General features: G+C 41.2%; 1 protein-coding gene across 13 annotated transcripts in view; it reads left to right on the top strand.

The window, feature by feature from the left end:
- The first annotated feature begins 322 nt into the window (after positions 1-322).
- COL13A1 (collagen type XIII alpha 1 chain) overlaps positions 323-13,011 on the top strand; it is an 89,525-nt gene continuing 76,836 nt past the window's right edge. For all 13 annotated transcript variants that reach the window (XM_082222071.1, XM_082222075.1, XM_082222074.1 and 10 more), the window contains exons 1-4: positions 323-343; positions 5,547-5,582; positions 8,584-8,610; positions 12,143-12,193. In XM_082222071.1, coding sequence (XP_082078197.1) covers positions 5,562-5,582; positions 8,584-8,610; positions 12,143-12,193 — 99 coding nt within the window. In that variant the 5' untranslated portion in view covers positions 323-343; positions 5,547-5,561. The remainder of the gene's footprint in view (positions 344-5,546; positions 5,583-8,583; positions 8,611-12,142; positions 12,194-13,011) is intronic.

The raw sequence follows: 13,011 nt of genomic DNA, 5'->3' as shown, positions 1-13,011 counted from the left end.
CACATCTTTGTCTAGGATACACAAGGCTAACTGCACCAAGTGAGTTGTATCTGGCCCAGTCTTGTCTACTCTGACTTCCAATAGCTTGCCAGAGTGTCTGGAAACTCCTGGCTTCCCTGTCTATGATCACTTAACTGGAGATGCCACAAATTAAACATAGGGCACCTTATCTGCACAAATAATGTGCTCTACCGCCACTGGAGTGGTATTCTTCACATCCAAGATTCAGTTAGCTTATGACTTTATTGTTTCTCTGTACCAATCCAATTGCCCATGCTCCTTGTGCCAACTTGTCCTTTGCTGTGTTTCTTTTCAGGGTCCTTCAGGAAGACCTGGGCTTCCGGTAAATATTTTTTCCCCTTTTTGTGTTTTTCCTCCTCTCTTCGTCCTTTCTTGCTAGCTGCCTAAAGTCTGTGAATGCTGGGGAGGAGATAGCTGGCTACCCATTGCAAAAGAACATATTGTCAGATAATAGGTGTAGACGATATAGTACACTTTAGATGGTTTTGAACTCACATCAGATTCATCCTCAGCCAGCGTGGCTACTGCCCAGTCCAGTAACATCTGAAGGGTGCCATGTTCAACTCTTCTGCGCTAAAGAGAACTGGATTTCAGTGGGACGTGCAGACTGACTCAATGTCAGGACAAAGGTTCTAGGTATAGAATTTCCCAAGTCTTTCTTGTAATGGAGAGCACACATTTCCTTTAAGAAGTTCTTTTGATTTCAGATGAGCTCATAGCACTTTAGGCTATTTCCTTCCCACATTGCAGTTTTCATTCTTGGAGTTGCTTCTGCAAGCCACTCCTGCAGAAACATACAAAGGATCTATATCTTGGTCTACTTACAAGTCATATAATAAAGCTCTCGGGAGTTTTCAGATTCTTGGCATACCCAGCATTGACTTGTGAGTAGACAGAGATGTAAATCTGTCCTATATTATTTAACCGTGGAAAGGATTTGCAGGTTCAGTTGAACAAATACCATTGTGTGAGGAATGTGTTCTTAATGATGCAGAAATAGAGAGTTGACCTGTTTGGCCCACGTGCAGTGGAAGCACCAGTTCATTAGATTTTTTTGGTGTTGTGGGTTGATTTCCTTCAGGAATTTGTGGCACAACATTCCTTGAGCAAAAAACCATGCATTTTATGGCTTGGGTTTAGCACAAACCAAGCATCAGGAAAATGTAATGACAGAGAAGACACATCCTTCCAGCCCACATTCAGACACTGGCATTTTGGGAAGCTGCTAGTCACATTTATAGCACAGTTAAGAATATAAAAGTTGCCTCATATTGGACATCCCATTGTCTATGTCAGGGGTAACCAACACAGTGCCCTTCATATGTTGCTGAGCTGCAGTTTCCACCACCTCTGACCATTGGCTCTGTTGGCTGGGGCTGATGGGGATTGTAATCCAAGGACAGCTGGCTGGCTACCCCTGGTCAATGTAGTCTAGTGCTGTGATTGGAAGCATGTTGATTGTGACCCTGATTTTAGAAGCTTGGGGGAGCTTCCCCACTTCTGGTACCTAAGATCTCTTGATCTGGTTGATATAAGTATCATTGCCACCATTGATTTCACTTCCTGGAAATAGTAGTGGCTGATAAGGGGGTATGGAAAACAATACCACTAAGCAACTATCAAATGGGAGGGGAACATCTGGGGCTTACCAACCAATATCTATTGGGAGTAGCCTGGGCAAGAGATACTCATGAAGGCATGTGCTGGTAGTTTTGTGCCAATTGTGTAATTAGTCTGTAATATCCACATGGGTATGGTGAACTAGCCAGTCACCAAAACAGCTGCACAGTGCTACATGTGAGGCACTATTGTTTTGGCTGCTTTCACCAGGTCATGGATCACAGGCACCCCTCTCTCACAACCAGCAGTGGCGGTCACTTGACCACTTTCTGCCCCTCCGTAACTAGCTGTCACTGCTGGAATGGAAGTTGTACCTAGCTTACCTTGGGTGTTTTTGCATTTGCCCGGCTGGGATAGGATCTATTATCAGAATCCATTCCATTATCCTTCTACGTTTGCTAGGTAGGAACATGGCTAGTTCATTAAATCTCTTCTTAATGGACACATCCCCCATTCCTATTTGTAGTTCCTCTCAAACAGCAAAAGATGTAAATATTCTTTTCCCACCTTGTTGACAGCTTGCATTCTTCTTTCCCCTCTAAGCTTGTTTATATGAATAGTCTTATTATCAGAGATTAAAAACAAAACCAGCATGGTGCCGGTCACTTTTTATGGGATTTGTAAACACATACCCAATGCTAATCCACATGGAAATCAGGTATTAGTGATAGTCTGTGGACATGATGGGTCACAAAAAATATGCCAGAGGGACTTCATACTGGAGGACTGACATTTTCCCCTCTAATCTAATCTAATGATAAGTTACTGACTTCAGAAGCTAGTTCACTCAGGGGAAAGCGAAAGAGCCTATCTATATGAACAATTATAACCACAATAAATGTACCACTGTTTTTCACTGTAAGTATGGGAATATGATATTGGAAGTCAGTTCTCTTTTTTATTAAAGGGACGTTTCTCAGGGCAGAAGTCAGTTTTAGCTCCAACATGGGGTTGGTGCCAAAAACCATAGTCTCTTGTTGAGTTTTCTCCCCAAAAGTTTTAGAAACGCCATCCCATCAGATGTCAAGGAGTAAAAGAACTATACAAATTTTAGAGGACATCTGAAAGTAGCCCTGTATCAGGAAGTTTTTAATGTTTGATGTTTTATTATGTTTTTCTATGTGCTGTAAGCTTCCCAGAGTGACTGAGGAAACCCAGCCAGATGGGTGGGGTATATATAATAAAATTATTATTATTATTAATGTACAAAGACACCCATGATAGTCATCTACCCTGGCCTGCCAACAACACAGCCTACACCACAGTCAAGGGCTGGGGAAATGTATAACATGATGATGTCTTGATTCTGTTCAATATGCCTAAACATAACAGGGACGAGTGGGAGAACTTGAAGCCGGTGTATCATTTTTGTTGGCAGCTCAGTCTGAAAAGCATAACATTTAGTTCTGTTCTTGCTTGCTGTTTTGTCAGTGTGTATAAATATCTGAGCTCAAGATATATGACTGGGCATCCATCAATTGCAAAGCATGCCTTCGTACATTAAAAAACAAAAACCTTGTTATATACATGGACATGATAATGGAAAAACATCTGGGAAAGCTGAGCTGTTTATCAAGGCATGTACAAATTAGTAGTGTGTGCATGCTTTGTACTCAGGTATCTATACCTCAATTCAAAATGTCAAGTAAGAAGCTCTCCTACTTTTTATTTCTTGATTTCAATTTGAAATAACCCATGTGCTATGGGATCTACCTGTCCAAAAGGTTCAGCTTTGATAATTAGGGAGCTTTAGGATTAATTTTCTGAAATTCGGGAGTAAAATGTGTTCAGTTTCAGAAATCAGTTTGGAAAGTTCTTCTCTAGAAAGACCATACAAGGGTCAGACTTGAAGGTAGTTCAGATCTTAGACAGGACACCTTTGGATAAAATATCCCTCAAGTGTGACTTTCAAATGCAAAGAAATAAAAATAAGGGACCTTTGTGGAACAAACTTTGTGGAATCTTAGGGGAGAACATCAAGATAGGCCCTTGTTTTTCATGTGGTTGTATAGTGTGTTGGCTGCTTTGGTGATGAAAACCTTAGAAACACATGGTAGGCAGACAGCCAGGCAAACCATGCTGACTTATTAAGCTATGAAGGTTGTGCCAATGCACTGTGAGGGGTATAAACATTACTCATGAGTGAGTGTGTTTCTTGGCATTACATGATAGGCATCCTGCTCTCTTAAGCATCAGTAATTTATTCTGAACATCATAGGCAGGGATGTGTGTGTGGTGTGAATCTGGAATCTGGACAACAGGAATCTGGAAGACAATATTAGGTTCAGAATTCAACTTCTTGATAAGATCAGCTTTATTTCATTGTCTAAAAGCATGTTGCTAGCCTTTAGGGTTGCAAAGATATATATGAATGTTTTTGCACAGAGAGGGCAGGGCATGATGCAGTGCACATTGTTCAAAATAGAGAGTCCATTACCAGACATAAGACTCATAAATGCTAGAATATACGTCGTGACTCTCGTATACATCCTTACCTAGGAGTAATTTCAAATGAACTTAGTGGGACTTAATTCTAAGTAGACATGCATCCACTATGAGGTTGCAATCCTGCCCCTTCTTAGTTGAGAGTAAGCCCCAGTGATTTCTTAGTAGCCATAGTTAGGACTGCAGCCAGGAAGATCTGAAAATTCAACTTTTTTCCAGCTTACAACATGCACCTTTAAAGCAAGTAATTTCTATGCCCCTTAGTCAGTGGCAGGCCTTGGGATCTCAAATTTCAGCAGCACCCTGTGTGACACCAAAATTTGGCACCCCTTCCCTTCTTGCGCTCCATTGTAAATCATAGTCGTGGCATCCCTGAGGCTCCACACCCAGTGTGACCAAACTGGTCATACTCCCCTAAATCATCCTTTGCCTTAATAATATCTTGAACAACATTTTGAAAAAGTGTAGAACTGATTTTCTCAAATTAACTGATACAAGGGTTCTTTAGCTGTGATTCAAGGGCTTCTGGTGCATTTTTCAGGGGCATGTTGATGCCACACTGCTAATAAAAAAGGAAAATGCTAAAGAGCTATAGATTCCTGTTAGTAGTTCTACCTCAGGCTGAAGAGGCAAGCCACAGAGAAGCTGCTTGTTTCTTTGACAGTGCAAGTTTTTTTTTTATATGCTAATGTGTGATTCTCCATCACACAAATAGCAATGGAAGAAAAGAACAGCAGGTGATTAATAATCATAAGCCTTTCAAATACCTTCCCCACATGGTGACATAATAATGATTCACAACAAACAAGCAAGGGATCCAAAATAAAACACAATTTAAGAACCAGTGGGCTACCACTTATTATACTAATGGACTAGGAAATATACTGATAAACAGAATATGTCATTAGACTACGAGAGGGCTCGTTTTCTTCTTTCCTTGGTTTCCCATAGGCATCTAGTTAGCCACTGTGATAACAGGATGCTGGACTAGTTGGGGCTTTGGCCTGATCCAGCAGCAGGCTCTTCTTATGTTTTGTTCTTATGTTCTCAACAACTTCGATGTGTTATGCAATATTGCAAATTTGTGAAACTATAAAATGTTTCTATATAATGACACCATGTATGTTTCTTTATCAGTTTTCTGCACAGCTATACTTACGTACTTATAGACATATTTAAAAAATATTTACACATACACCTATACGCACACAAGACCATGCAAGCAGATTTATACCGTTGCATTGAAGATGCTCCAACCACCTAGTTTCAACTTCAGATTCCATAAATTACGCAAACTTCTGTATTTTCAACCTAACACACAAACATCTAAGCCAATTACATAAATTTTAAATTAACCAATGCAGCTGCTTGAAACGCCAAGTAAAAGCTCATTTGTGTCACTTTATAGCACCACATATGGCCAGTTTCCAACTGCCCTCTGATTTTGCATTAATTGTTAGGGAGACAAAGGCGCCATGGGGATCCGTGGACTACCGGTGAGTCTTAAACCTCTTGCAATTACCTGACACACCTGCTTCTAAACCCTTTGCTATCCATGGCCCCTTTGTGGGGGAGGCGTGATATATTCATTATCTCAGGGTAATAATGACTCTGGTTCCATTTCTAGTTTGGCTGTGCAAAAGGCAAAGCATGAAGCAGCTACTATTAAAAAAATAAATAACTGATTTGATTGCTGAGAGCTTCATAGCAAGAGGCAGAGGAAATATCGATGACTAGATGCTTCTGTTGCATAAAACTGCAGGGATCTTTAATTAATTGAGGAAGAGAACTTACATGGAAACTCACTGAGCATAAATTAATGGTGGGATATGAAAAAGAAACTGATCTGTTTGGAGGATTGCCTATACCATAGGCCCTATAGCACCAGGTTTTCAGCTGAAACAGGAGTAATGGGTGTGTGTGGCAGGGAAGGATTGCTTCTAAAACAGATTACTTTCTTACAGCTTTCCCAGAGTTGGAAAAGGGTGTAAATAACTGCAAAGATTAAACAGTTATACATTTTTGGCCTAAGGATGAGCATTGTTCGCTTGGGACCACATAGCAATGTCAACACCATAAAGGTGGAACATGTTTCAATTTAATGCTAACCACTGCTAAATGTTCTCTTGTCACATCATCTCCCAAAGAAGTGTCTGAAACCTGTAATTTAAAGATTGGGGGAGTACACTCTGCTGCTTTCCTGTAGTTAAGAAATAACACTGCAAGAATATATTCCGACACTCACTGACCAAAGAAGTGTTGTCCTCTATAATGCATACAAGTGCATGTCAGTCTGTGTGCATTTCCAGTAACATGCATAAAAACTAATAATCCCAAAGGCATTATTCCATGCACCTGGGTGTGTTGTAGTTATGAGAAAATGTTTTTGTTTGACATACCTCAAACTTGAATCTCAAATATTGACAGAATGAGCTTCCCCCTAGTTAAGGAGAAAAACAATGAAACTTTTTCCAATGTACAAAAAAAGGCATAAAATAAATGCAACAATTGGCACCCTCATTCCTGGTTCAGTCAAGATACACTCAAGCTTCTGCCTATGGTCTGCCTCATAGGTTGATTCCAAATGATCTATGTTGTAATACACCAAATGCATGCCAATTAGAAGTCAAAACATGAACATTTCAAGTAAATAACCAAATGATAAAGACCCGAGCATTTGAAAATGTACTCTACAAAGGCCACCAAGACCAGGAGCTTCTCAAATCAGCAAGTTAATTAGCAAACATAAACAGAATGATCAAAAACTTCACTCTATCACCTGTGATGTTGCCCCAAATGATGGGAGATCTGACATCCAAGTAGTTATACAAGACTTGATTGTATTTTTGAGGAAACACAGCACAACACTTCTGGAAAGAGTGTTGATAGGTGAAAATTTCTAGTGGGTGTTGGTCATATAATCTTGCATGCAGCTATATTTCATGGTGGCTAAAGCTGCACAATATTGGAAGTATTGTTTAGTTCTGGGTATCAGTTGTTGTTTTTATAAGTCTTGAGAAATGGGAGAAAATTTACAGAATAGCTCATGAATTACAAAAGGTCTAGAAGATCAAGTCATATGAAGACAGACTGAGAGACCTGTGCATGTTTAGCCTCCATTAGAGAGATGCATTGACAAATTTCAAATATCTGAAAGTCGTTATTAGAAAGAAGATGTCAAACCAAGTGAGAATTTCCACATTCTTCACAAGAAATGCAAGAAACAACAAGTTTAAATTGGAGGACAGTGAATTTAAATAGAATGTTAGGGGAAATTGACAATAGGATAAATCCATGAAGGCTGCAGTGTCTTTTATGGAATGTTAAGTACAGCATTGTAGAAGTGGTTTTCTTGTTTTCAGTTTATGAAGTCTGTGTCTTCTGGATTTTATTTTATTTTATCTTATTGTACACCACTTCAGCAGCTTTTGGCTATGAGTTGACTTCTAAGTCTGCAAAACAAATACATATATCCTTGGGAATATCAAGGAAAATCTGTTGAGGATGGTGTTGGCATTCAGGTTCTTTTTAACATACCATCAACTGAAGAGTAGTCAGCAGTTCAGCTCTAGTATTCAGGTTAATATTTTGTTTATAATTGGTGAAATGCTCATGCTTCAGTGGTCTGTTGGGTGGTAACAACAAATTACCTTGCCAAATGGATGCTTTTTGTTATTGTGGCATTGGCTGGGGTGGGGTGAACTTGCATTAAGTGAGGCCATCAGAACTGATCTTCCAAACAGTAAATCTTTCTTGATTGCGGTGGGTCTAAGGAACCTTGCCAAATCTCTTGCTCCTTCCCCATTGCTGACTTTTGAGCTTAAATCTAGCCCAGCCTAGCTAACTCTATGAGCTTACTGCTAACACATACCATTTGTTCTGCCATTCTTGAACTTAAGCTGGGTTCCTAGCTTCAGCTGCAGCAGCTCCTGCCACCTTCCTAGGCTTCTTTAGGGTCTTTGGACAAAGAGTTAATCATGATGCAAAACAATCCCTGTTCCGTACCACTTCAGACTGCCGATGAGCAATTGCATGACTGAATGTGCCCTCTGTCCCACACATATAAAATTCCTAAGCATAAAAAGTAGCATCTTATTGATAAGACCAAGCTGGAGCACATCTCCCAGGCATACTAGTTTTCTACGTATGTAGATTTAAAAAAAGAGAAATATATACATTCTTTCATGCGAACCCTTATGGTACGTTTCAGGAACAGTTTTTCACCATATGATGCACTCCCGTATCCAGAGACGGGGATTCTTAAAAGTGCTTTAAATGGGAGGGAGTCTGAAGCAAAGGTTGCCATCCACTGTGCTTGTGCGTGAGCATGTTTCAATGTTTGTCACATGGGGTTTTTTGTGTGTGTGCTTCTGTGTGTGCATCTATGTTGTTTGGGGGCTTAGTGTGCCTTAACACTGACTCCTGTGTTTGTGTCTCTCTTTCTCTCTTCCTTCACCCTCTTGCATGTGGCTGCGACTGGTGTAAATGGTGGCCCAGGGACTAAAGGGGCAACCTGGAGAGAAGGTGAGTCAGCTCTTTCCAGCTCATCACTTCATTACTGTGTCCTTAAAAAATCCTATGTCCCCTGGAAACACCTCCTTAACCAAGGTATTTTGCCCTGACAACAAGTTTGCCATGTGGTTGGTTGGAAATTAGTCCAAGTTATCCCTCTCTAACTCCCACCCCTGCACTTCCTGGACTAGAAGAAAGGAAGAAATCCCATCCTCTATGTGAGCCAAAAGGCCCGGTTTAGAAGTACAAACTTTACAGAAATTAATATATGCAAATAAGAAATAGCAGGGCGGGTTTTTCCCCCCTGGCACTCTGTGGAAAGAGCCCACACATGTTCCAAGACAGCAGGGGAAAAAATTGTTTACTATAATTTATACTAACATTGTGAAGGCTGGCTAGGCAAGCTCAACATTTGCAGCTGGATCTTTCTGGTATTTTCTGGAACCATTTTCTGTTTTGTTGCTGACAGCTGTGATTGGTGCGTTCAGGAAAGATACACGTGGAAATGTGGTTAACTGCACCAGCTGTGTCCTAGCGGCCAGATGCGTTGTGTTGGGCCAGGTCCACCATTTCCTGATTGCAGCCTTCTATTATCTAAAGGGAAAGCCTCATAAAAAATAATTGAGGAAAGCAGGTGCGAGGGGACCCTCAAACGTTTACTTTAATCTGTGGTGCTGTTTTCGTTTGCTCCTATCCAGAAAAGCATTACATCAGTTCTTTTTATGTTTGGGCAGAGGTAAGTGGTAGCCCAGAACAGATTGCAGTGGAAATATCATATTTTTATTCGCTTTGCCCCAGACAGAACTAGGGCTTTTTCAAACGCCAAATGTATGTTGTGTGTGTGCCAGTCAGCAGCACTATCGTTTCAGATGTTGCAGCACCTCAGAAGAAGAAAAAAGGGGGGAGGATGTTTGCTGCAGATTCTCTGTCCTTCCCAAGGAAGTACCACAAAAAAATTGACTGTTTAAAAATCCTGTCAACCTGACATGAAGAAGAAAAGATACTGCATGATATATTCTGGAGCAGAAGAGCAAAGCAGCTTGCAGACATAGGCCTTGGTTTCCTTTAGGTCATCCAAGACAATTAGTATAAAAACCTTCATTAGGTTTGACATTAAATATTTGGACATGTTTAGGTAAAACAAGTGAAACCTGAAGCATAACGCTGTGGTGTACCCTCACCTGCTAACAGAAGTAATGCTGCTTAGGGTTCTTTCCAGCACTCCAGCCCTCCTCTAGCATATTGGAAGTTGTCAGGGACTCAAGCAGGCCAGTTCTTTGTCCTCTCCTCTCCTCTCCTCCCCTCCCCTCCCACTCTCCATTTTCCATTTTCCTTTTCCAACTGGACTCAACATTTTGTGACTCCTGGATGCCACTGAGCACGCTCTGTCCCCATTGGGCCGTTGTTTTTGTCCCCATAGAGCTTTTAAAAATGTTTCATACTTTTGCATACCTCAGGATTCATCCAAGCAGGCTCTCTTGTTTCTCAGAAGTCCTGTTTTGGCTATAATCCTCTTGGCACTCCATCCCCTGAGCTTATTATTAGAGGGAACCCACCACTCCAAGCTGCTGGTGTGACACTTGTCCCTTTTTATCTGTCCAAGTATTCAGCTCTTCTTATGTCCTATTCCTCTTGTCCACTAGTGCAGTGAATGGCTGTCTGTCCATAATTTGCCAAATTAAGATGTGGGAACTCTATATGGGCTGCACATCCTGTCCATCCTATGTGATTGCAGAGACCCTTTACTCATGGGTACATAGGTTCTTTGCACTACAGTCACTTCAAAACCCACATCATTTGTTCATTCCCTGTTATTAATAAGCAGCAAAAATGCAATTCACATTCCCCTGAGCCTTTAAGGTGTTGAGGACAGTGAGGTTTAGAGGGGAACGAACTGGAGATTTATAGTGCTTTTGTAATGGTTATCTATTCATTTACAAATTGTACATTTGTAAACCAAGCAGACATTCCAGGGGCACTGGAATAAACGTACAATCAATCCCAGATTCATAGCACCATCAGTGCTGTGGAATCTTCAACAGCATCCTTGTCTCCAGAAATTTAGTTACTATCTAGGTCTCCCACTTACACAAAAACCAAACTGATTTTCCATCCCCAGTGACATAGACAGTTGTGAATCATATTCCAAATATTTAGAACAGCGCTTCGTAGAACTTTGCCAAAAACAAAAAACCCAATCAGCTTATTTTTGACCTTCACTGAGGGAAATAAAGACAATATGAAGCCATTCTGAAAGAATATGGGATGAGAAAGGAATTCTCTCAACATTTTGAGGTGGGGCTACTGCTTACCTGTCTTGACCTTACAAGGTGGCTAAAGGGATTTTTGTGGGGGTAGCTCTCACTTCACAAATAAGGTTGGTGCTCCACACAGTGGCATGATGCTCCCATGGTGTTCCAGGAAGTATGTGGATGGTATGAAGCTGGGGAGAGAGCCTTGTCCCATTGTGTGCAGTGCGAGGTTTTTTTTTAAAAAAAAGTTGAAGCAAGAAATAACCCCTGAAAAACCCATGGCAACCTCAAATAGTTAAGGAAGGTAAACATAAGTAGCACCTCCTCTACCCAAAATGTTGGAAAATAGCAGTTAGTGGCCACTAGGGATGAAGGGTGGAAATTTGTTTCAGTTTGCATTTGAAGGCAAGCCTACTTAATTCACACTTCCTGAAACAACTTGAGAACCTAAACGCATCCATCCTTCAAAATTAACACTTCTCCAAATTTTGTGGTGCAGTTCTCTAGCCAAGTTAGGTGTACATAGAAGTGTAAAAGGTAAAGGGACCCCTGACCATTAGGTCTAGTCGTGACCGATTCTGGGGTTGCGGTGCTTGTCTCGCTTTATTGGCCGAGGGAGCCGGCGTACAGCTTCCGGGTCATGTGGCCACCATGACTAAGCCGCTTCTGGCGAACCAGAGCAGCGCACGGAAACGTCGTTTACCTTCCCGCTGGAGCGGTACCTATTTATCTACTTGCACTTTGACGTGCTTTCGAACTGCTAGGTTGGCAGGAGCAGGGACTGAGCAACGGGAGCTCACCCCGTCGCGGGGATAAAGATAATGATAACTAGAGGTGAGACAACTCTGGCACAAGAGAGTAGAGTCAGAATCTCTACAAAGTGAGATTACACTTTCCATCTTCAAGGAGCCGTGAATGATGCTTTGATCTGATTTCAGAATAGGTTCAAAATGGCTCGCCGTCTTGTTTGGAAAAGGCCAAGGGACCTGCTGTTTTAACTGTGCAGATGTATTGTTTCTTTTAATCTCCTTTGTAAACTTTCCTTTTTCCTCCTCGTTATTTCCTTGGCCACGCTTTCCTTTCAGCCCTCAGTTGTTGTTCATTTGAATCTTTAACTTTAAATATTCGCTTTGGCTTTGTCACTTACATTCGTGTATTCCCCCCCCCCACTCTCAAATACTTCCCTTCCTTCTTTTTCTTCAACAGCCAACTCTAAGCCATTTCCCAGTCTTGTTTTGTTTTTGATTTTCACGTCCATGTTCTCCCTCTCCTCCTCCTCCCATCCCTTGCAGGGAGCCCCAGGAGAAGCCGGCATATCCATCATCGGTCCCCGTGGCCCACCAGTAAGTTGCCTTCTCTGTTTTTTTTCTTTTTTTCTTTACTTTCATTTTTAAAGGGTATGGATGAGTTGCCCAAAAAATACAGGGAGTGGGAAAATGCCACTAGTCAGCTCAAAGGGCCTGTAACTCTACATGATGTGGTTTACATCCCTGGCCAGATTTGTTTTTATATTGAAATTACAGACTATATATATTGGTTATAAAGTACATCAGTCTCAGCACAAAAGCTCAAACTGGCCGTACCAGTGGTTTTCCCTCCTGTGTTTAAAAGTAAAGGAAATATTTTCTGGTCTAAAGGGAAAAGCCAGTAACAGAAAGCATATTACACACCCTTGTTTTTTAGCAAAAAAATAAAAATAGTATTGCCCTCAGATAATACCAGCTGGTCACTGATTTCTGGTGCAATGTGATAGAAAGAAATTTGACGTCGTTTCCCAGAAAATTTGTGGTGGTATTCCCCCACCCCCCAAAAGAAAAACTTTGCAAGGAGCAAGACTCTTCACCGAGAGTGTAGCTGAAGGAAGTAAGGAACTTTCACAGCAGAAGAACAGAAAACTTTTTTTAATTGTAAAACAGAAAATTCACAGCAGAAGTTTCTGATCTACTACAGAGGACTTACTAGCTTAGGCTGTTTGCTACATCTGACTTCACGACTGAAGGTCTGCTGACAAGTGTCTCCAAAAGAAAGGACCATGGCCACCTACTTTCTGCAGGTGGACAAAAGAATTTTGTCAAAATATTGTTTGTTTGATTATTGCTGCAGAGCTTTTAGCAGGGCTAGCCCTATTACTAGGCGGAGTGAATTGGTTACCTCAAGCACC

The sequence above is a fragment of the Podarcis vaucheri genome, assembly GCF_965113315.1.
Source record: "Podarcis vaucheri genome assembly, chromosome: 5".
Classification (NCBI taxonomy): Eukaryota; Metazoa; Chordata; class Lepidosauria; order Squamata; family Lacertidae; genus Podarcis; species Podarcis vaucheri.
Note: the sequence above shows the minus strand (reverse complement) of the source record. Positions and strands in the feature narration are given on the sequence as shown.